Here is a 24,845-nt window from a genome sequence, read left to right as displayed (position 1 = left end):
CTTGTGATTTGTTTTTCCTTTGTCTTTTGAAATGAAATTTTTAGCATGGAACCAGATAATTTGAAAAGTAGATGTGTTCTTCTTTTTATATTTGCTATTTGTGAATTCTTTCATTTTCAAAAGAACTACATCAGATCATTGATATTACTTCTCTTATTTCCATCCTAATTTGATTCTCCTCTGCCTACTTTAGACTCTTGGTTTTAAAAACAGCTCTTCTGAAAGATAATCATGAGTAAAGAAAATAGTCTTTAAACATGTTTTAAAACCAGAGCCATGAGAAGTAATGAAATAGAGGCTGGTCTGAACAAATGGAGGGGAAATAGCAGAGGTATTCACTACTATCTAAACCCACTCCTGATGATTGACATTGACTGAGGTGGCTCCTGCTCTTGGCCCTCAGCATTCAACACAGTTGACCTCCTTTCTTGGCCTCTCCAACGCCTTGCTTTCTGGATTTTCCTTCTACATTGCTGGCCATTGATCAAGCTCTTTTACTGTCTTCTCTAGCTAGACTGCAAATATTGGAGTAACACAGGTTTTGATTCTGGTCCCTTTTTAAATTTTTACTCTGTATTCTGTTTAATACCATTGCTATTCCATGCTTTCCAAATTTATATCTCCAATACATACTTTGCTGCTGAGCTCAAGACCATTCATCCAGCTGCCTGCTCATTATCCCTCTGTACTTGGAGGTCTCGCCATGTTCCTGTCTGTCTAGGTGCTTGACCTGGAGACCTAGACCATCCTGACACCTTCCTCTGCCTCTCTGCCCATATGGAGATACCAATTCCTTTAGTTCTACTTGAGGATATATCTGCTTTGACTGCTATCTCTAGAGTCCAAGACTTTCCTGCCTAACCATCAGCTCCCTACATTCAAGTTGTAGCCCCTCTCTCCCCTGCTGCATTCTCCACACAACAGCCGAAGGAATCTTTTAAAACACAAATCTAACTCATCACTCTACTGCTTTCCATTGCTCTTAGAATAAAGACTGAGAGCATAACAAGGCTCTGAGGCCCTGAGAACTTCCCAGCTTATTTCCTCCTACTTTACCCCTCATCCATGATACTTCTCTCAGTTCCTCAGACTCCCCACCCTCTTTCCCATCTCAATGCCTCCAGCCTGCCCTTTCCCTGACAGTGGCCTAGCTAACTTCCACTCCCCTTCCGTCCTCACCATGAAGTTGATTTCCTCAGGCGTCCTTGACCAGCACTCGCCCATCGAGATGCAGTCTCCCTTTTATAAGCTCTCTTAGCACCCCATGTTACCTTCATTCATCATACTTAACATAATTGCAGTTTAGCTTTATTTAAAACCATTATCCCACCTGGATTGTAAACTCCCAAGGGCAGAGATTATGTGAATGTTATTTAAATCTTTTTCCAATGGCTTATCACTCTTCCTGGCACATAGTTGGTGAACAAATATTATTGAATAAATGATGTATAAAATTTGGCAGACCTTAAGTAACAATTTGTTTTAATGAGTTTCCATTTAAAGAAAGACGCTTATTGGTAGTTCTTAGTAAAGTCTGAAAAGTACTGATGAACATAAAGAATACTGTTGAGACAAAAAGCCAACAGTGTAATTATCTCAGAAACAATTGAAGTGTCAGAGTGAGAAATGACCAAGGAAGTCTGCCTTTATTTAGTGTTATTCTGGAAATCCTGGGCAATACAATATGAAAAGAAAAAGATTATAAATTTTATATTGAAAAAGAAAATGTTTCAAATACGAGATCATCTGCCTGAAAAAAACAAGAAAGTAATCTGAAGACTTATGTGTGTGTGTGTGTGTGTGTGTGTGAGGAAGATTAGCCCTGAGCTAACATCCATGCTAATCCTCCTCTTTTTGCTGAGGAAGACCGGCTCTGAGCTAACATCTATTGCCAATTCTCCTTTTTTTTCACCCAAAGCCCCGGTAGCTAGTTGTATGTCATAGTTGCACATCCTTCTAGCTGCTGAAGGGACACGGCCTCAGCATGGCCGGACAAGCGGTGCGTTGGTGCACGCCCAGGATCCCAGGCTGCCAGTAGCGGAGCATGCGCACTTAACGGCTAAGCCATGGGGCCGGCCCCTGAAGACTTTTAAATTGAACATGTGTTTAATAAGGTGCAAGTCATAAAAACAAGTCTCAGTGTCTTATACACTAATATTAATAGCTATTAGAAAATATAATGGGAAAAGTCATACAGCAGCCCTGGAACCACAATAGCACTGATGACCTGCAGCCAAGCAAGGGAGGGGCACAATAGGTTTAGAGCTCCTCAAAAGCCCCACCCCCAGAGAACCATCACGGTTCGACCTGTTTGGCTTCTGGGAAAGACATTGCCAGGGTGTCGATCAAAAACAATTTGTGGCAATTGTTGAACATTGCAGCTGCCTGGGGCAATGATACCAGTTGGGACAAACAAGAGGCTAACCAAACAATTTTAAAGGAAGATCTGGGAAATGAGATGTTCATAGGCGGCTTTGAAAAACTCTGGCATTCCTGGGGCTCTAGAAAGATAAGTGCATGTGCAGGGCTGTGTGCATGCCCAGGAGTGGCCTGTAAGAGTCCTAATATGTTTCCTCTGGTTGGTGTTGAGGTTCTGCGCAAGCACGAGGTGAAGGCTAAGGCAGAGTTGTCAGCCAACTGCCAGAATGTCGAAGACACCCTAACACACACATAGGCCCTCAGGAAAGACTGGGAGACTAATTCAAAGTATTTAAGGAAATTTCTATCCAATCATTAGCTGACCAAATCAGCTAACTGGGCAGAGACTTCAGAGGCAACACATGACAAAGAATAAAGCTTTTAGAGAATTAATCCAAGAAAGTTACTAAACAAAAAACAACAAAGTCAAGGGGGAGGGATCTTATTTACAGAGTTGCCACATTATATTATTTTAAATGGCTAGTTTTAAACAACAACAAAAAACATGAAATATGCAAAGAAACAGGAAAGTATGGACTATCCCCAGGGGGGAAATATCAGTCAGTAGAAAGTGTCCCTAAGGAAGCCCAGGTGTTGGACCGTAAGTAGATAAAAACCTTAAATCAGCTATTGTATGTTCAAAGAGGAAAAACGATGTCTAAAGAATTCAAGGAAAGTATGAGAATGATGTCTTACCAAAATAGAGGATATCGATAAAGAAAAAATGTTTAAAAAGGACTAAATATGAATACTACTCAGCCATAAGAAACGACGAAATCCAGCCATTTGTGACAACATGGATGGACATTGAGGGTATAATGCAAAGTGAAATAAGTCAGAGGGAGAAGGCCAAATACCGTATGATTTCCTTCATTAAGTAGTAGATAATAACAACAATAAACAAACACATAGGGACAGAGATTGGATTGGTGGTTACCAGAGGGGAAGGGGGGAGGGTGGAGGGTGAAAGGGATAATTGGGTACATGTGTGTGGTGATGGGTTGTAATTAGTATTTTGGTGGTGAACATGATGTAGTCCATGCAGAAATAGAAGTACAATGATGTACACCTGAAATTTTTGCAATGTTATAAACCAATGTTACTGCAATAAAGTTATGGGGAAGTTTTAAAAAAAAAAAAAAAGGACTAAATAAAAATTCTGGAGTTTAAAATACAGTAAGTGAAATGCAAAATTCACTAAAGGAGTTCAATAATAGATTTGAGCTGACAGAAGAAAGAATCAGCAAACTTGAAGATAGATCAACTGAGATGTTCTCATCTGAGGAACAAAAAGAATAAAGAACTAAGAAAAATGAACAGGCTACCGACATATACATAACGGGCGTCTCAGAAGGGGAGAAGGGAGAGCAGGGTCAGAAAGAACATTTAAGGAAACAATGGGCAAACATGCCCAAATTTGATGGAAAACATTACACATTAAAGAAGCTCAACATCTATGCATAAATAGAAGTATAATGATGTACACCTGAAATTTATACAATGTTATAAACCACTGTTACCGCAATAAAAAAAAAAACTCAACAAACTCCAGGTGAGATAAACTTACCAAGATCCACACTTAGGCGCATCTTAGTCAAACGGCTGAAAATCAAAGACAGAGAGTCTTAAAGCGGCAGAGAGAGACCTGTCTCACACAAGGACTCCTCCATAAGATAACCACTGATTTCTCATCTGAGACCACAGCAGCCAGTGCACGGGGATGACAGATTTAAAGTGCTGAAAGAGAACTGCCAATCAAAGGTCCTGTCTCCAACAAAATTGGAGAAGAACTAAGAGGTTTTTTGTTTTGTTTTGTTTTTTTGTCACTGGCCCACCTGCCCTATGAGAAACCCTACGTTTTTGTCTTTGCATATATTTATTATGATTGCTGTATAACTTCACATATCTCTTTAGATAGTCCCTACGGCTTCTACCTGTAGTATCTCTTGAGTCTGGGAAGCAGTGTGGCCCAGCCAGTGAGAGCATCGCTCCGAGTCAGACCACCCATGTTCGAACCCCACTTCTGGCCCTGTATGACTTGCAGCAGGCCTGCAGCACCCTCTCTGTAAAGTTGGAATAGCCATAGTACTTGTCTAGAAGGTGGACTGGCGGATAAGATGAGACAAAATCTGTGAAGTATTTGGGACAGCACCTGGCACACAGGGGTGATTGTTAGCTACTGTGTGGCCCAATCTCTTTATTCAACTTCAGACCAGAATGTGGTAACCTCTCTGTTCCTCGCCCACCAATGCAGGACTGCCACACAGGGTTGCACTTTCCTCTACACTCAAATTATCAAGACATGGACCTCCACCACTTCATTGTCACAGATGCCCTCCCCCCGCCGGCTATTCTGAGTTTCTGGCATGTTGCCACTCATCTGTCCAAGAACGAGAGCCTCGACCTACACACAGCTCGGCCACAGTGTCTGCTGGCCGTGACCTGCCTGTGGTCATGCGTCTGATGGGCCTTCCTCTGAGGGTCATGTCCGCAGGGCTCCACCTGATCTTGTTGAGAGGATGTGCCCTTCTTTATTCTCCATGGTACAAAGAAGCAATACAGTTTATTATTACTTTTATTCATTGTGGAATAAAATACATACAGAAATGTGCACAAACCCTGATTTATTCTGCCTTGAGTTTTCACAAACTGAGCACCCCTGTGTGACCAGCACTGCGATGAAGAATAGCATCCTGGGTCCCCTGCCATGCCCCCTTCAGTGTGACCCTACCCCATGGGGCAGCTCCTATCCCGAAGGCCGCCCTACAGATTGGCTTTGTCAGATTGTGAGCTCCGTATAAATGGAATCATATGGTGCGTGTTTGTGTCTGGCCGCTTTTATTCTACATATGTTTGAGAGACAACAGGATGTCTTTTACGGTGATTTGGTGAAGGCTTGGGGATGTGATGGAGACTTGGTTCCTCTTTTGTTGAATTCCCTTTTCCCTTTCTTACAAATATTTAATATCAAATCACCTCTTTGTTTTGCCCAAGATTTCCTTTTACTTGTCCATGGTTTTGCAAGCTGCTTCAACTCTCCCTTGAGAGGCTAAGCTTTTTATTCATGAACATTTTAGCATAACTCAAACAAAACATAACAGAAGCTTCTTAGATCATTTTTATGCAACAGTTCTTCCAAAATCTTGCCCAGAGATAGTGCCACGAAAGTGTCCATCACACCCCTCCAAATGTGTGAATGCTCTAAATGTGAGAACTAGGACTGGCAAAGTAGCTTTCAGGGCAGAACAGCTGGTAAAGTCCGTTTGTTCTTTCTGGTCAAGTGTAGGAAATAGCTTTTGGGAATTTTTTGTTATACACTCATACATTCCCTTTCTTTGAAAACATAAACCTATGAAGCATCCATTGACTTTCTCAAAATATAAAAGACCAAACACTGATAATGCTCTCCCTTCCTTCAGTAATATTTCAATCACACACCCACTATGCACAAGGCAGTGTGCAGGGCATGAGGGAGTAGTGCCTGTCTTCATGGAGCAAATATGTATGCATGCATGTATGTGCACGAGTGGGTGTGTGCAGGTATGTGCATGCACAAGAGTGCATGTGTGTGTGTGCACGAGTGTATGCATGTTTGTGTGTGCACGAGTCTGTGCATTTGTACACTGTGATGCACACTGGAATGGGCACGCATAAATGTGTGTGTTGTGTATGCACTGAGTGCACAGGCATGTGTGTTGTGTGTGCACGTGTGTGGATGCATGCGTGTATACTGTGTGCTTGCATGTGCATGCGTGTGGATGCATATGAGTGTGTGTACGTTTGCTGTGTGCATGTGTGTAAATATATGCTGTGAGGTCCTGTGAGGTGAGTCTTTTCCTTCTGTTCTATTCTCTGAAACAATTTGTATATGATAGTGATCATCTGCTTCTTGAAAATCTGGTGAAACTTGCCTATAAAATTTTCAGAGCTTGATGCCTTTTGAATAGAGAGATTTTGATACCCATTCTTTTAAAAATTTTGTATTAGTTTATTTGTTTTCAATTTCTTATCAAGTCCATTTTGAATATTTCCCATTTTATGCTTTCAAATTTATTGGAAAAATATTATGAATTTACTATCTCTTATATTTGTAGTTGCATCTCCTTTTTATTTCCTAACACTGTTTATTTGTACCTTCTATTTCTTCTTGATTAGACTAGCTAGAAGTCTATTTATTTTATGTTTTGTAAGGACCTTGCTTTTTATTTTATTATGTCAATTGTTTCTTGTTTTTGTTTTTGTATTAAAGTCTGCTCTTGCCTTCCCTTCTATTCTATGTTTACTAAAATGTTCTTGTTGTTCTTTTAGCTTCTTGAGTTGAACATCAAACTTATTTTCAAGCTTTCCTTTAAAAAAAATTAAATTTATTTAAGGCTACAAATTTCACCTTGCATCTCACTTTAGCTTCATCTCCCAAGTTTTGATAAGCACTTTCATTGTCATTTGGATCTAAGCATGTCTAATTTCCATTGGGACTTACTCTTTATTCCATGAGTTACTTAGAACATTTTTAAGTTTCAAAGCATATTTTCCCTGCCTTTTTGGTGTTGGTTACTAATTTAATTGTACTCAGGTCAGAGAAGAGAGTCTACATGATACTGATTCTTTGGGGAGAAATTGAGCTCCCCCCTTAGTCTTTGCCCTTCTCGCCCCTGGTCCAGAGCAGGTCTTAAAGGACATTCTGAGACCCCCCACTCCTTGGCGATATTTGAGATTTTGAGACAGCGACTCCTGCAAGCAAGTGAGAAGGGACTTGACATGGTTGCTAGTCAGGAGTGTTAACTTGAAATCCTCAAAATGAGTTTATTCGGGAGTAGCCAGAAGAATTGCAACTCGGGATGTGCATGCTGTAGTGAACCACAGGCAAATCCAACAAACAAAGCAGGGGGCTGCCTTTATAGAGAAGAAGGGGGAGGCGGGGGGGGGGCATTCTAAAGGAAAGTCCATTGGGGAAAGTGACAGTTCAGGGTGGCAACGGCTTCTCATTAGCTGAGTTGTTGCCTGGTGGGGAGAGAAGTCTTCCTTCAGGAGTAAAGCCTTGTACTTCCTGTCCAAGATGCAGGAGTCTGTCTCTTCCTGTTTGGTGTAATTGACCATATGTGGTGGGCCTGAGAGTTCCCCCTACAGGCCTTTCTGACTCCAATTTAGTTAAGGTTTCTTTTATTAATTTCCAAAGGAGCTAATGTCTTGGCCCATGGCTCCCTATTAACTGTGGCATAGGCACCAGGCTGATGAGCTTATCAGCTTCTTTTCCTGGACAAGTGGGTCCATCCCACCCTTGGCTCCAAACAGTGAGCCCAGACCTGGTCTCTGTCCACTGTGGGGTGTGCTCATCCCGTTTGCCCAGGGAATCGCACTCTGGCCGCACCTGCCCACCTACAACGGGATGCCCAGTTTTCACCCTCCACGCCTGCCCCAGTGTTCCCCTAAGGGAGTCACACAAACGGGCACAGCAGGTGTCCTGCAGAGCCTGTTGGCCCAGTTCCCAGAGGTAGGGGGCAAGGGTGGGCCTTGAGCTTCTGATATCTGTGTTTTCTTTAATTATTGTTCAAATACATCTACATCCTCATTTCCCAGTTCAAACTTTTACTTTTAGAGACAGTACAGCATAAAACCACAAAACTGAAGGGAATGTTTCTGCAATTGCCTCCCAATTAGCCCGCCCGCCACCACCTCCCTTCTTGGAATTTGTGACTCAGGCCCCTGCAGCATCCTGTTTAGCTGTTGGCTGGCCAGGCCCTGAGCTCTGCTCCACCCTGTAGCTTTTGCCCAGAATGGCTGTGAAATGCTCCTTGTAGTCAGTACCATATTAGATTCCTAGCCAGTGACCTGTTGTTTTAGCTTATTCCCCCAGGTACAATTATTATGATTAAATTACAAATTTTGTATTATTTGGCTGAAAATATTTCTGGAAGGATATTCAGAAAACTGATAACACAGGTTTCCTTTGAATTTGAACCATGTGATTCTGTTATTTGCCCACTGCAAAATAAAGTTTTAAAAAACTGAACTTTACACTTGGTCCATTATTAAAGCTATTGTTTTAGCCAAATTTTATCCCCTTTTAGCATATATGTTCCAAACAGCTTCAGCTTTAGTTTATGTTGGCTTGCCATGGAGTCCAGTTTAAATTCTATAAACCTCTTCTCATTACCACATTTTCAGGTTTTAAGAAGAGACATTATCTAATACGTCACCCATTAATTTATTCAAAAAACACTTTCTTCAAGCAAAAATGTGCCCGACTTACGCTGACGACGTAGGACTGAATAAGACGCAGTCTTGTCTTGCCATTGATGGGCTGGCAGGGAGGAGGAGGGCTCAGAGGCTGCACCCCAGGAGGGGTGGGGGTTGGGAAGTGCTTCTGAAAAGGCAAAGTTGGGTGGAGTTTTGAGCAGGCTGGGATTTACTCAGTTGGGAAAGGCACACCTCCAAGTGCTTCCCTCACAGGCACCCACTCTTGAAGTAGTTACTGTTACTGTCCCCATTCTATGTGTGAGGAAACAGGCTCAGAGGCACTGAGTGGCCTGTCCAAGGTCACAAGGCTAGCTGGTAGCAAAGCCGGATCTCCCAGGCAGTGTGGCTTCAGAGCCTGCATTATTTTATCAATTTCCTATTCAGGAGGCAGAACTACCAGGAAGAGTTAATGAAGTGAATGTGGGGATAAAAAGAGGAAGGGAGCAGGATTCAGAGGACAGGAGGGGCAACTGGGATTTCAGTTTTGGACGCATGTGCTCACAGCCAGTGGGATGTGCAGTGAGCTGTAGGAAATCCCGGAGCTCAGAGAAATGTGCATGTGGAAGTCATTGGTTCCAAGGCGAGAGTGGACATCTAGGATGGGGTGACAGTGCTCAAGGAAGAGTCCAGAGTGAAAAGAAGTGGGGGCTGAACTGGGGGCTTCAGCATTCAGGGCCTGCAGGGGGTTGCTGTGGGGGGGGGGCGCTCCAGTGTGAAATGCGAAAGTGGCTACACTGACCACCTGTTGACAAGGCTCTGGGCTCCCCATGCTTTCAGTGGTCCCCCCTCTGCTTGCTTCACTGCTACAAACTTCCTAACAGACCAGTCTGTCCACCCCCAAAAGGCTATAATTTTGTTACTTGTTAAAATGACAATATTTTGGATTTACTGGATTTAATAAGGCACATGATTAAATTTTGTTTCACCTATTTATTTTCACTTTTCTATTGTGGTTACTGGAGGTCCACAGTTGCATCTGTGGCTCAGGTTATATTTCCATCAGGCAGCGTTGTGCTAGGATGGCGGCGACCACCCTCAACCTCACTGAGACCTCCAGCTAGTCTGGGTTCAGTCAGGAAAATAGAATCCACTCTGGACATTTCAAGCATGAGTAGGTGCAAGGGGCCATGTCCTCACAGAGGGCTGTTGAGGCGCAGAGGTGGCAGGCCGTGCAGATAACAGGTTGAGAACGCAGGATTTTCCTGGCAATGGACTGATTCCAGTGCACAGAGGAAGGACTTCAGACATTGGGGTGAGTGGGAGAAGGGGAAGGGGGAGAGTAGGGATATGGCAGAGCCTTGTGGGAACTGGGGCGTGGGAGATGAGGGGTGGTCTGAGAATGTGGGCTTTGTGTAGCAACCAACATGAACAGGGCCAGGAGCACAGTAAGCACAGTGTACCCTCAAGACAGACAGGGTCGTGGTTTCTGGGGCTCTCCTTTTCCCCCTCAACAGGAAAGCTGAAGTCCAATGAAATGGGGTCTTACCTGGTGAGTTGGTTCATGCTGGACCCCGAGGAGACAGCCTTCTTCCAGGTCCTGACTCGAGCTGGAGGACAGGAGGACTGGGATGAGCCCAGCAGGGCCCACGAGCCACGATCTTAGGAGATGCATTCTTTCTCTGGAAGTAGGAATTTTTCTGGAGTAGTTTATAAAACTCCTCCAGACTTTTCCAACATAGTTAATTCCAATTTGGCTGATTGGCTTGACAGTGAAGCCAAGATTTACCAACTGGATTATTTAGTAGACATTTTCCATAAATTGAGTGAGTTAAATATGCAGCTCTCCAAGGTGTGGGAAAAACATGTATAAAAGCAAGCGATAAGGGCTTTTATGAAAAAAAAATTCTATTGACAAAAGTGCCTTGAAATGAAAGAGTAACCAATATAATTAATAGTAATTTAATGTATCTGGGTAAAGGTTTTTTGGTAAACTTTCTAGAAACTGAGAAAGTGAATGATTCCAGGTGACTGGATAAAAAAAATCTTTTTGGGGGCTGGCCCAGTGGCATAATGGTTAAGTTTGCATGCTCGGCTTTGGTGGCCCAGGGTTCGCAGGTGTGGATCCCGGGCGTGGACCTACGCACTGCTCGTCAAGCCATGCTGTGGCAGGTGTCCCACATATAAAGTAGAGGAAGATAGGCACAGATGTTAGCTCAGGGCTAATCTTCCTCACCCAAAAAAAAAAAAAACTTTTTGAAATTTAGGTGATTTCCTAGTCTTTGCTTTCAACCAAAATTGAAGGAAAGCCCAAATTAATAGCTGATACAAATTAAGTTAAAAAAAATTGATGATAGATCAGTGTGTGATTTTTGTATTTAACTAAAATATGTTCAAGGAATTGGGTGACATTGCTATTAACATCTTTTTTTTTTTGAAAGATTTTATTTATTTATTTTTCCCCCAAAGCCCCAGTAGATAGTTGTCTGTCATAGCTGCACATCCTTCTAGTTGCTGTATGTGGGACACGGCCTCAGCATGGCCAGAGGAGTGGTGCGTCGGTGCGCGCCCGGGATCCGAACCCGGGCCGCAGGCAGTGGAGTGCACACACTTAACCACTAAGCCACGGGGCCGGCCCTGGGTGACATTGCTATTAATATTTTCATTTGTTTCCTTATTTATGTGAACAAGTTTTCTCAGCATTTACATCTATAAACATGAAAAATCAGAATTGAATATTCATCCTTGGAAACATGAATTGATTGAAAAAATAGTCTTAACCATAGTATTAAGAGGTGTGTTGCAACAAAATTTTAGTTTTATATTAAGTACTTATAAAAACATAATTTATATGGTTTTGATCTATTTGTATCTCTAATAAATGTAAAAAATTTTAAAATCTGGAGCATTGTGGTCACAAGATATTAAAAATCCAGTTTACATATTTATATATATTTTGCTGGAGACATGATCCAAAAGTTGATGTTACGTTGGGACAGAATTGTGTGGGAGTCATGGAATGGAAATATGAGTTCAAGAATTCCGGGTATTCAGTTGTTAAGAGTATTCACATTTCATTGGATATATATAGTGATGTCACAGTTTTAAGAGCCAATCTTTATAATTACGTCAGAGGTCGCACTCGTTTCAGTCATTTAAGTCAACGATAAAACAAATTTACAAGTCTGACTAAAAATGCCAGGATGCTAGCTTGCGGGGGAAGAGGCGGGGACCGAGCGTGTAGGCGGGCCCTAAGGGCGCGCTGTGGGCGGGGACCGAGCGTGTGGGCGGACCCTAAGGGCGCGCTGTGGGCGGGGACCGAGCGTGTGGGCGGGCCCTAAGGGTGCGCTGTGGGCGGGGACCGAGCGTGTGGGCGGACCCTAAGGGCGCGCTGTGGGCGGGGACCGAGCGTGTGGGCGGGCCCTAAGGGCGCGCTGTGGGCGGGGACCGAGCGTGTGGGCGGGCCCTAAGGGCGCGCTGTGGGCGGCGACCGAGCTGTGGGCGGGCCCTAAGGGCAAGCTGTGGGCGGGCCCCGAGCGTGTGGGCGGGCCCCGAGCGTGTGGGCGGGACAGCAGTGAGGGTGGGGATGGAGCCCGCTTGTGGGCGGGGCCGGGGCGCAGGGCGGGGCGGGTGTGTGGACGAGGCCCGAGCGCGGAAGGGGCGAGGCGCTCGCCCGCAAGCGACTCTGCCCAGGAGCCCCGGCTCTCGCGAGAGCAGGGCGTCGTGACGCGCGGGCGGGGCGCGTCGCGGGCGCCGGCGGGCGCGTTTGAATCTGGTCCGAGCGCGGGAAACGGCGAGTCCGGGTGACGAGGTGAGCACCGCGGTGCTGGCCCGCGAAGGGCTCGGGGCAGGGGGCCGAGAAACGGCGGGGGTCGGGCGAGGCGGGTCCCCAGCACCGCAGCCTCTGCGTGGGCCGGATCCGAACACACGGCCTGACTCGGGGCTCTGAGGTAGAGGCGGGCACCCGGGCCCTGGGCGCGCCGACTCCGTGCCTTCCCTCTGGGACTGGCCAGAGAGTACCCGCCGTCCCTGCACCCGAGACTGACCCCAGAGAGGACCCCCAGCCCTGGACCTGGGGACTGACCCCAGAGAGGACCCCCACCCCTGGACTGGGGACTGACCTCAGAGAGGACCCCCGGCCTGGACCTGAGGAGAGGATCTCAGAGAATATCAGTTCCCTGAGCCCTCATGTCCAGGGGGAAGCTGTTGCCAAGCATCTCTCATAGTTCGTGGGAGGGCTGGAACACGGCCTACAGGTGGTGACAAGGTGACAGGGATCTCCTTTTTAATGCTCATCTTAATTCAGTGCCAGACCTCCTGTGTGAAGAGCACCCTGCAGTGGGGACAGATAACTGCCTGGTGAGTGAGATGATCTCTCGCCCTGAAAGTGGCATCTGGCTGGAGGGATGAGGTCTTGTGCACAACTAGTACAAGAAACATATAATGTGCACTCTGAGAGAAAACTAAGTTGAGAAGTTAGTGCCCCTAAAGAGCTGTAATCACTAGTGTGGGAGAGAAAATGGGGAGTATGGTCATATCTTGGTGGTCTAGTGGAAGCGGAGTGCTGTATGAAGACTCAAGTGCCAAGGGGTGCACTTGGAAAGAGAGGCCCCCAGAATTCCAGAAAGGTTCGCAGACTCACCAGTTTAAGATGTTTGGTTCCATGTACTTGATTGCACCTTTTTAGAATGTTTATTTTTAAACTTGTGAATTGGTACTAGCCATTATTAGTCATCCAGCTTGTCGCTGGCCACCCTCCCTGCCGCTTGGCCAGCAGAAAGTTATGCTTCATAGCTCAGCCATCTGAGTTGAGGAATGAGGTGGCCAGACTTCATGGTACTTATGTGGGGAAGTTATTTTCTGCTTTTGTTGGTTTAATTTAGACACTAAGATCTATGTTTCTATGTTTAAGATGACTCTCTATCCCTGTAATTATTGCCGTTGGTACTAGTAATTTTCCATATTGCCCTTTTAAAGCGGTGCAGGAGGTTTTCATTTATTTTTACAGGGAGGGGTCCTGTTGCATATATGTTCCATCATTTTGCCGTGACTTCATCTTTGGGTTGATGTCAAACTGGGGATTGCTAGCACCAGGTGTTGTAAATGGAAAATAGGCTTTATTGGGGGAAACACAGGCAAGGAAGGAGCTTGCACGCAATCCCCTAAGCTCTCAGTCCTCGCACGCGCTAATGAGCTCCCAGGTGACCCCAGTGCCACACTGAATAACAAGGTGACTGTGCCTGGGATTTTCTTGATGGACAAATGGCACTTTAGAAAGGGAGGTTCAGGATTTAGCAGCTGGGATCAGCCTGTTCTTTTGTTGAGCCGACTCAGACCTGCCTGAGCATCTTGCGAAGGTACTAACAAGGGAGAGAAGGTGAGCCTCCTAGAGCCATATAGATTTCTCTTTCCTTAGTTAGTAGCTTCTTTAAGAATTGATAATAACAGGGCTGGCCCGGTGGCTTAGCGGTTAAGTGCGTGCGCTCAGCTGCTGGCGGCCCGGGTTCGGATCCCGGGCGCATACCGACATACCGCTTCTCCAACCATGCTGAGGCCGTGTCTCACGTACAGCAACTAGAAGGATGTGCAACTATGACATACAACTATCTACTGGGGCTTTGGGGGGAAAAATAAATAAATAAATAAAATTGTAAAAAAAAAGAATTGATAAGATAATGTTTTGTTGATACTATCCTCAGTAAAGAAAATAAGGGAATTATTTTTTTAGATATTATAACTTGTTTTATGTCAGAATATTGTTAGAAACTGTCTACCATAGGTGGTACAGGAATTTTCTTGCAGTTTTGGATGTTAGTACCAAATTACATCTTGTAGGAAAAGGTATATTTACAAATGCAAGTTTCAGTATGATTGTGTTTTCCACAGAATAAATGCCGTCTGAAAAACAGTTTCATCTGTCATGGAAAAACGTGAGACATTTGTACAAGTGGTGTCTAAGGAGCTGATTGAAGAATTTTTGCAATTCATTCAACTTGATGTAAGTTTTATGTTTAGCTTTATTGTGATTTTGACTGTTAATGTAAAACATTCTTCTAAAATCATTATGTCCACAAATGAAATAGTCATCTCAGTGAATCCTTAGGAACCAAGGTTTATTAAAAAAAAAATAAAACAGGGCTGGCCTGGTGGCGTAGTGATTAAATGCGTTCCGCGGTGGCGGCCCCGCCGTTCGGCACCCTGGGCACGCGTGCGCAGGGACACACCGCTTGTCAAGCCGTGCTGTGGCGGCGTCCCACATAAAGTAGAGGAAGATGGGCAGGATGTTAGCCCAGGGCCAGTCTTCCTCAGCAAAAAGAGGAGGATTAGCAGATGTTAGCTCAGGGCTGATCTTCCTCACACACACATACACACACACACACAAAATAAAATAAAAGAAATAAAAGAAAACTATATTCAAATAGACCTGATGATGGGCAACTATTCACAAATTGTATTTCCTGCTTTCTAAGAGGGATGTTGTAAGGATGCTGAGCGCTATAACGTGAAGTGCTTCTATTTACCTAACAAATATTTATTGAGCTCCTACTATGTATGTGGCATAGTGAGGAAGTAGTGAGGAAGACAGATATTTTTTTGTCCGCAGGCTATTTACAGTGTTGTGGTAGATCCAGGCATGTAAATAGAGCAGAATAAGGGCTCAGCTGGGGCAGGGATATAGGTGGGGCTCCAAATCCAGCCATGGAATGTTTCCCATCCCAGTGGAAAGGCTATGGAAGCTCAGATCTACAAGGTACACAGAAGTTACCCAGTCAAAGAGGAGCTTGGGGAAGGACCCCTCTAACCAAAGTGGTAACTTTAAAGACTGGAGAAGGCATGTTGTGTTTGAACTTGAAAGCATTTGTAGGGTTGGAGTGTAGACATGCAAGGTGAGGAACAGGGCAAGAGCTGAGCCCTGGGGATGAGACCTTGATTACGTCAGGCCTTCTTTGCCTTTTTAAGGAGTTGAGACTTTATCCAGAGAGAAATGGGGGCTTTAAGCAGAGAGTGACCTGTGTGCAAGAGAACAAAAGAGGGAGAGAAAACTAGTGGGGTGGAAGAGAGAGACAGAAAAATAAGATTTGCCTATTGGAAGTATTCCTTCTGCTGCACATGAAGACTAGATTGGAGAGCAACACAAGAGGCCAGAGAGGAATGGAGAGGCTGTGCCTGGTAGTTGAATTAGGACATGGAAATGAGAAGATGTGGGTGCTTTTGTGAGCTGTGAGGTGGTGGGGTGATGGCACTACTGATTGATTGGATATGGGCCAGGGAAAGGGCCAAGGAGGATCACAGGTTTCTGACTTGTGGTGCCATTCAGTGAGATCATGAATGTGGGAAGAATGCAGGTTTGAGGGAGAAGATTGGCTCAGTTTGGGATGTGCTGAATGGCTGCCAGAGGGACATGTACAAGGAGATGTCTGGTAGGCGGGGGGAGGGGTATGTCTGAAGCCCAGGAAAGAGGCCTAGGCTAGAGACTGAAATTCAGGAGTTGTCAGCTCCAGCTAGAATCTTAAGTCATGGGAATGCGTGGGATCATCTGTGTAGTGTAAAAGGAGAAAAGGGGTCTAGGACAGCTCTGAGGAACCCCAGTGTTTAAGGTACCAACTCTAAAATACTTGTGACCTTGGGGCAGAAGATGCATACCTCACTTGTTCTGATGATGCAGTGAAAATCAGATTAGTGATGACTAAGAATTAGAGAGGAACCTAATAATAAATTTGTTCCTAGCAACGTGTATGAAGTTATTTTTCTTTATAAGAGGGAAATGAGCTTATAATATGATTTTGTATCATAAAATGGTGTCCTATAAACTTAAAAATAATCAGCACAAACTCACAGGCAGCACCTCACTGTGCAAGTGTCTGTAAGCGCAAACTATTGAGATGTTACGTAAATGTCTGCATTAGCAGTAGGAGTGTAGATGATTTGTATTAGATGTGCAATACACATGTGGTTTAAAGTCCAAAAGGTTGTTGTAAACTACATACCATAGTGTTAACTAAAATCACAAACTAAATTGATGATAAGGAAGCTAAGTTAATATTAATTTAAAATCAAAAGGCAAAAATACAGCATTTGGGTAGCACAGTCAATGCAGGATCACACTGGTGCTGTGATGACAAAACGTCCTTTGAGGTGCATTCACGTGTGGGGTCCCAGCAGCTGGCAGGTGTTTGGGGTGTGTGCGTTTTGCGTGTATCTGCAACTCCACTCAGTGGGTACAGTTTTCTGAAATCACCTGGTGATGAAATCCTGCATAAGCAAACCAGAAATTCGCCTTTTGCTCAAATTGTTCCCTAATGTATCTTTTGCGTTGGAACAAATTTGCATTTCAAAACAAGTATTATAGAGCAGAACCAACTGTGGTGGACCCTCTGTACCCCCTTGTTTGAGGGTGGAGGATCAGTGTCGGGAGTAGGAGGACTCGGGCCTGAGGAGAAGTACCATTTGACTAAGATGTCCTGAGTGCCTTCTGTGTGCCACACTCTGCTCTGTGGGTTGGGATACAGTGCATACAAAGCAAAATTTCTGCTCACGTGGAGTTTATGTTCTAGTGGTAGAGGGAGACAAACAAGAAGACAGGTGTATATGCTAATCACACAGGGTGGAGGATGGGAGTGGCGGGCGGTTTTGATCAAAGATCTAGATGGGCATGTGGAGATGGGGGAGAAATCTGGACAAAAGGGATGAGAAGGCTGAGAGCCTGAGGCAGGCACAAAAGGGGACAGCTCAGGTGTGGACTTACTGAGAGGAGGGGAGAAGTTAGGATGGAGAAGTTGCCTTAGAGGGCCCCGGAGGGGTGGGCCTGCCCTCTCCTTTCCTGTTGCAGTAATTGCAAAGTTGAAGGAAAGTTGCAAGAAAAACGCAAAGGAGTCCTGAATGCCCTACACTCAGGTCTGTCAGTTGTTCCCAGCTGCACATTGTCCTTATCATTCTTTGTACTCACATATTCTTTTGGATCATTTGAGAGTCAGTTGCAGGCATTGTGTCTCATTATCCCTAAATGTTTCAGTGTGTATTTTCCTAGAACAAAGATATTCTCTTACATAATTACAATAAAATCTTCCAAGTCGGGAAATTTGACATTGGTACAATGATGTTTTAGCTGGAGGACATACTCATGTTCCTTTTCTTCCTGCCCCAGGACTCAGTCCAGTATCACACGTTGCATCCAGTGGTCATGATTTGTTAGTTTTCTTTAACCCGGAGAGGTTCTCAACCTTACTTTATTTTTCATGATGTTGACAGTTTTGAAGAGTGCAGGCAGCTGTTTTGTGGCAGATCCTTCAGTTTGCATTTATTTGATGGTCTGATTATTATTTTATGTGTTTTGGCAGGAACTATATAAGTGGTGTTGCATCCTCCTCAGTGGAGGCACGTGGTGTCAGTTTGTCCCATTATTGGTGGTGGTAGTTTTGATCACTCTGTAAAGCTGCTCTTTCCACTTTGTAATTAATAAGTCATCTGTGGGGAAATAACTAGATAGCCTGCTCCTCATCAAACTTCTACCCACTGGGTTTAGCATCCACTGATGATTCTTGCCTGAATCAATTATTACTATAATGGCTATAAAATCTTGATTTTTCCATCCCATATTCCTTCTGTATTTAGTCATTGGCATTCTGTAGCATGCCAATACTATTAGTTAATTATTTGTTATTATTTATTTATTCATTATCATTATGGCCTCATTGATTCTTATTTTATTCAATGGGTTATAATCCACTGCTGTCACTATTTTGGTGCTGATTGTCCCAGATTGGCTACAGGGAGTCCCTTGAAGCTGGATTCTCGCTCCTTTTGATAATGGCCTCTATTTGCTGTATTAAAGAGTAGGTGAGGTCATCTGCTCAGAGTGAGGAAATGGTGGATGGCTCAGAGGTTTGAAGGATAGTTGAGAGGATCTGAAATGGTCTCAATGGCTAATGGGAGAGAATGATGTCTAGAGATGACTAGAGGATGGGCTTTGAGGGCCCAAGTCGGGCTGGACTAGAAACTTAAAGTGCAATCACTTGGCATGACTGCGTTGTTATTATTGTTGCTATTATTATTTTAGCTCTAGTGTACTTTTGTAACCTAATTATAGGCCTGGAGATGGTGGACGTCTGGACAGATTGATCTTAGGGAGGATTTTGCTAAATTGGTAAAATTTTAAACTCCAAAGATTAGAATACTAGGATTGAATAGGTGGGGGAGGAATCTGCTACACTTTCTGTCTGATAATTCCTGTACTTTTCCCTTTTAGGAATGGATTTCAAAAACTACCACCAAACTCTTGAACTTGTCGCTAAGTTAGCACTTAATCTTTTTTTCGATGCCATTATAAAAAGGATAGAACTAATTTTTTTTTTTTTTTTACTTTTTTTTTTATTATTGATGTTTTAACAGTTTTTAACATTGTGAAATTTTGGGTTGTACATTTTTGTTTGTCCATCACCATATATATGTCTCCCTTCATCCCTTGTGCCCACCCGCCACCCCCATCCCCACCCCTGTAGCCCCTGGTAACCACAATACAGTTTTCTCTGTCCATGTGTTGGTTTATATTCCACATATGAGTGAGATCATACAGTGTTTGTCTTTCTCCTTCTGGCTTACTTCACTTAACATAATACCCTCCAGGCCCATCCATGTTGTTGCAAATGGGACGATTTTGTCTTTTTTTATGGCTAAGTAGTATTCCATTGTATATATATACCACATTTTCTTGATCCAATCATCAGTTGAGGGACACTTAGGTTGCTTCCACTTCTTGGCAATGGTGAATAATGCTGCAATGAACATAGGGGTGCATAAACCTCTTTGGATTGTTGATTTCAGGTTCGTTGGATAGATTCCCAGTAGTGGGATGGCTGGATCATAGGGCATCTCTATTTTTAATTCTTTGAGGAATCTCCATACCATTTTCCATAGAGGCTGCACCAGTTTGCATTCCCACCAGCTGTGTATGAGGGTTCCTGTTTCTCCACATCCTCTCCAACATTTGTTGTTTTTTGCCTTGGTGATTATAGCCATTCTCACGGGTGTGAGGTGATATCTTAGTGTTGTTTTGATTTGCATTTCCCTGATGATTGGTGATGTTGAACATCTTTTCATGTGCCTATTGGCCATCTGTATATCTTCTTTGGAGAAGTGTCTGTTCATTTCCTCTGCCCATTTTTTGATCGGGTTGTTTGTTTTTTTGTTGTTCAGTTGTGTGAGTTCTTTATATATTATGGAGATCAACCCCTTGTCAGATGTATGTTTTGCAAATATTCTCTCCCAGCTGGTTGGTTGTCTGTTCCATCTTGATTCTGGTTTCGTTTGTCTTGTAGAAGCTCTTTTATTTGAAGTGTAATACTTGCTATTTATTTTACAGAAAGATGCTTCTGACCCTTTCAACCTAAATGAATTACTAGAAGAATTATCAAGGAAACAGAAGGAGGAACTGTGGCAAAGGCTCAAGAATTTATTGACAGATGTGTTGTTAGAGAGCCCTGTGGATGGGTGGCATGCAGGGGAAGCCCAGGGTGAAGATAATATGGAAACAGAGCATGGTGCAAAAATGGTAGTATTGGTCTTTCAAAACTAAAAATTTTCCCCTTTTCTTTGTTAAAAAATAATTGTTTATTGTGTATAATTGAATTTTAAGTTAAGGAAAAATTTAAAATTAAAAGTCAAGAATATTAGAAGTCTGTTTATTGTAGTTTCACCCTTTTCCAGTCGTACCATTATTAATCTATTCAATGTTGCTGTTCTTTTCAGACAACTGACTTGTATTCAGCTTAATAAGCTAGAAATGTGGCTTGATTTTTATAAATTTAGTAATTTTTACACTTCTTTTAAAAATTGAATTTTAAGTTGATTTTAATTTACTCATGCTTTGATTTTTTTTCATTTATAGAAAAAAAACATAGAAATAATTCATGCAATTACATCTGTGATTCTTGCTTCTGTGTCTGTAATAAATGAAAGTGAGAACTATGAAGCCTTACTGGAATGTGCTGTTATATTAAATGGTGAGTTGACTTGTTATAATGTGGCATATTTAGAAGTGGGGCGTCTAAATGACACTCTGTAAAGGGAAGCCAGCGGTAAAGTAGAAGCAGAAGTAGTGTTAAGGCATGACTTTGCAATCAAGCTTCTTTATTTCAGCTAGAAAAGGAGTGAAGGAGTATTCTTTTACGGGCTGTCCTGAGTAATTAGCTTAAGCCACATACGAAAGTTTTAGATGGTGAGAATGTGCATTATTGAGCAAATAACTGCTATTGTTTTCAGGTTTTTCAGGAATGTCTTGTTTGACCTACAGGACCAGTGAAAAGAGCTTTAAGGGAAAATAGTCTGATTATAATTTTCTCAGCTGGTAATTTCTGCCGGGTAGTTTCAATTTAACCAAGCATTTGTGACATTGAATTTTTTTCTTTAAATATGTTATGAACATGGCCTGAGGAATAATTGTTGACTCTTAGGGGACTTTTATTGTACTAAAATTTATATCATGGTACTTTTCAAGTTTTAGCTAAACTGTAAAACTAGTTATTAATTTAGGAGGAACACTAGTCTGAATTAATGAGATGATCTGATTATGAAATATTTATATAAAATTATTTTATAGATATAAAAGATGTAAAAGTAATTTTAAGTAATGGTTTTAAAGAAAAACCTCCCAAGTACCCTCACCCTTCACTATTTGAGTATAATTAGTTCCATGTGACAAATTCTCTCATCAAGTTTTTCCAAGTTTTTCGTTTTCAGCATCACTTGGATTTATGTATCTGTTTAGAATGCTGTTTTATTCAGAATTGTTACATTGAAATACAGTGTTTTATTAAGGAGTCACCCCTAATCAATATAAAAATAGCTCCCAGATGTGTTGTGAATGTTACTACCAGTTTGTTTATTTGCAGTTTCTGCATAAGTTGCATAAAATGATTGATGCTAATATTGTAGTTGCTGCCAACTTCCCCTTAATTCAAGAATTTTACATTAGTTATAATGGCGTTCAGCTATCTATGGATTATAATTATGAGCACATTATTAGTATTTTAATTTAATTCTTGAGCTTTCCTGTTAATAAAAGCACTGCAGTTGTATTCATTATAATAGTTGCTTTTACTAGTTTTCACCAGTGAGCTGGAATTTGAGGCCAGCACATTGAGGGACAGTTATAGTGCATTAGCCATCAGTAGACCTGACCTGGCTCTGGGGTGAAGTGTTCCTGTGGGTGTCCTTGCACTTACACCTGGATGGCCTCAATATCTGCCTCTCTGAAATTAAAGATTTGAGCAATATGACCTCTCTGAGTCTTCCAGTTCTAAAATTCTCTATTCTGTTGGGTCTGCTTTTATAACAGTAGTAAAACAACTTTTTAATTAACATCATTTGTATTCTATAAATAATGTATATAAATCTTGGGCAAGTTAAACATAAACTAATATTTGCTTAACAAACCTATATAAGTCATAGTACTCTACACTACTAAATATGAACTAATGTTGATTTACTTTACTAATTGAACAATTACTGTGCTCTGTTTTAGGTATTTTATATGCGTTACCTGAATCTGAACGAAAGCTGCAGAGTTCCATTCAGGATTTGTGTGTTATGTGGTGGGAGAAAGGCCTGCCTGCCAAAGAAGATATGGGGAAGACTGCTTTTATCATGCTGTTAAGGAAGAGTCTCGAGACTAAAACAGTATGTTTACTTTTTAAAATATATACTTTACTGAAAAAGTGGCTGTGTTTATATCAGTTAGGAATTGTGCTTGCTTGTGAATCTCCTGACTGCAGTGGCCTCCCTAGTTAGGTGTTTGGTTTTTTTTTTTTTTTTGTGAGGAAGATCAGCCCTGAGCTAACATCTGATGCCAATCCTCCTCTTTTTTTTTGGCTGGGGAAGATTGGTCCTGGGCTAACATCCGTGCCCATCTTCCTCTGCTTTGTATGGGACACCACCACAGCATGGCTTGACAAGTGGTGCGTCAGTGCGCACCCAGGATCCAAACCTGCGAACCCTGGGCTGCCGAAGCAGAGCGTGCACACTTTGCTGCGCCACTGGGCTGGCCCCTTTAGTGTAGTTTTGATTTGCATTTCCCTAATAATTAGTGATGTTGAGCATCTTTTCATGTGCCTGTTGGCCATCTGTATATCTTTGGAAAAATGTCTGTTCAGACCCTCTGCCCATTTTTGGATCAAGTTGTTTGTTTTTTTCTTCTTGAGTTGTGTGTGTTCTTTATATATTTTGGAGGTTAACCCCTTGACAGATGTATGATTTGCAAATATTTTCTCCCAGTTAGTGAGTTGTCTTTTCATTTTGTTCCTGGTTTCCTTTGCCTTGCAGAAGGTCTTTATTCTGGTGAAATCTCATGTGTTTATTTTTTTCTTTTGTTTCCCTTGTCCGAGCAGACATGGTATTCGAAAACATCCTTCTAAGACCAATGTCAGAGTGTGCTGCCTGTATTTTCTTCTAGGAGTTTTATAGTTTCACGTCTTACCTTCAAGTCTTTAATGCATTTTGAGTTAATTTTTGTGTATGGCAAGAGATAATGGTCTACTTTTATTCTTTTGCATGTGGTTGTCCAGTTTTCCCAACACCACTTGAAGAGACTTTCCTTTCTCTGTTGTATGTTCTTAGCTCCTTTGTCAAAGATTAGCTGTCTGTGGATGTGTGGTTTTATTTTTGGGCTTTCAATTCTGTTCCATTGATCTGTGTGTCTGTTTTTGTACCAGTAACATGCTGTTTTGATTACTTTAGCTTTGTAGTATATTTTGAAGTCAGGTCTTGTGATGCCTTCAGCTTTGTTCTTTTTGCTCAGGATTGCTTCAGCTATTCGGGGTCTTTTGTTGCCCCATATGAATTTTAGGATGTTTTGTTCCGTTTCCGTGAAGAGTGTCATTGGGATTCTGATTGGGATGGCATTGAATCTGTAGATTGCTTTAGGTAGTATGGACATTTTAACCATGTTTATTCTTCCAATCCATATGCGTGGGATATCTTTCCATTTCTTTATGTCATCGTCGATTTCTTTCAATAATGCCTTATCGTTTTCATTGTATAGGTCTTTCACCGCCTTGGTTAAATTTATTCCTAGATATTTTATTCTTTTTGTTGCGATTGTAAATGGGATTGTCTTCTTGAGTTCACTTTCTGTTAATTCATTGTTAGAGTATAGAAATGCAACTGATTTTTGTAAGTTGATTTTTGTACCCTGCAACTTTGCTGTAGTTGTTGATTATTTCTAATAGTTTTCCAATGGATTCTTTAGGGTTTTCTATATATAAAATCATGTCATCTGCAAACAGCAAGAGTTTACTTCTTTGTTGCGTATTTGGATTCCTTTTATTCCTTTTTCTTGTCTAGTTCCTCTGGCCAAAATCTCCAGTACTATGTTGAATAAGAGTGGTGAGAATGGGCACCCTTGTCTTGTTCGTGTTCTCAGAGGATGGCTTTCAGTTTTTCCCTATTGAGCATGGTGTTGGCTGTGGGTTTGTCATATATGGCCTTTATTATGTTGAGGTTCCTTCCGTCTCTACCCATTTTATTGAGAATTTTTATCATGAATGGATGTTGGATCTTGTCAGGTGCTTTCTCAGGGTCTATTGAGATGATCATGTGGTTTTTTCCCTCATTTTGTTAATGTGGTATATCACATTGATTGATTTGCAGATGTCGAACCGTCCCTGCATCCCTGATATAAATCCCACTTGATCATGGTGTATAATCCTTTTAATGTATTGCTGTATTTGGTTTGCCAATATTTTGTTGAGGAACTTTGCATTTATGTTCATCAGCAATATTGGCCTGTAATTTTCCTTCTTTGTGTTGTCCTTGTCTGGCTTTGGGCTCAGGGTGATGTTGACCTTGTAAAATGTGTTAGGAATTGTTCTGTCTTCTTCAGTTTTTTGGAATAGTTTGAGGAGGATAGGTATTAAATCTTCTTTGAATGTTTGGTAGAATTCTCCAGAGAAGCTGTCTGGTCCTGGACTTTTGTTTTTTGGGAGATTTTTGATTACTGTTTCAATCTCTTTACTTGTGATTGGTGTAGTCAGAATCTCTGTTTCTTCTGATTCAGTTTGTTGGGAGGTTGTATGATTCTAAGAATTTATCCATTTCTTCTAGATTGTCCTATTTGTTGGCGTATAGTTTTTCACAGTATTCTTGTATAATCCTTTCTATTTCTGTGGTATCCATTGTAATTTCTCCTCTTTCATTTCTAATTTTATTTATTTGCGCCTTCTCTCTTTTTTCCTAAGTGAGTCTGGCTGAGGGTTTGTCAA

The 24,845-nt window shown here is 42.3% G+C and overlaps 1 protein-coding gene across 3 annotated transcripts in view; it reads left to right on the top strand.

Annotated features, from left to right (window-relative positions):
* The first annotated feature begins 12,320 nt into the window (after positions 1–12,320).
* NCAPG2 (non-SMC condensin II complex subunit G2) overlaps positions 12,321–24,845 on the top strand; it is a 76,218-nt gene continuing 63,693 nt past the window's right edge. For 2 of the 3 annotated variants that reach the window (XM_004430577.3, XM_087433809.1), the window contains exons 1-5: positions 12,321–12,403; positions 14,479–14,590; positions 19,952–20,140; positions 20,477–20,591; positions 22,112–22,266. In XM_004430577.3, the coding sequence (XP_004430634.1) occupies positions 14,513–14,590; positions 19,952–20,140; positions 20,477–20,591; positions 22,112–22,266 (537 nt within the window). In that variant the 5' untranslated portion in view covers positions 12,321–12,403; positions 14,479–14,512. Of the gene's footprint in view, positions 12,404–12,556; positions 12,952–14,478; positions 14,591–19,951; positions 20,141–20,476; positions 20,592–22,111; positions 22,267–24,845 lie in introns of those variants that run through there. The other variant, XM_087433814.1, reaches the window with a different exon arrangement.

Source organism: Ceratotherium simum, chromosome 1, assembly GCF_057802395.1.
Source record: "Ceratotherium simum simum isolate JZ-2026a chromosome 1, ASM5780239v1, whole genome shotgun sequence".
Taxonomy (NCBI): domain Eukaryota; kingdom Metazoa; phylum Chordata; class Mammalia; order Perissodactyla; family Rhinocerotidae; genus Ceratotherium; species Ceratotherium simum.
Note: the sequence above shows the minus strand (reverse complement) of the source record. Positions and strands in the feature narration are given on the sequence as shown.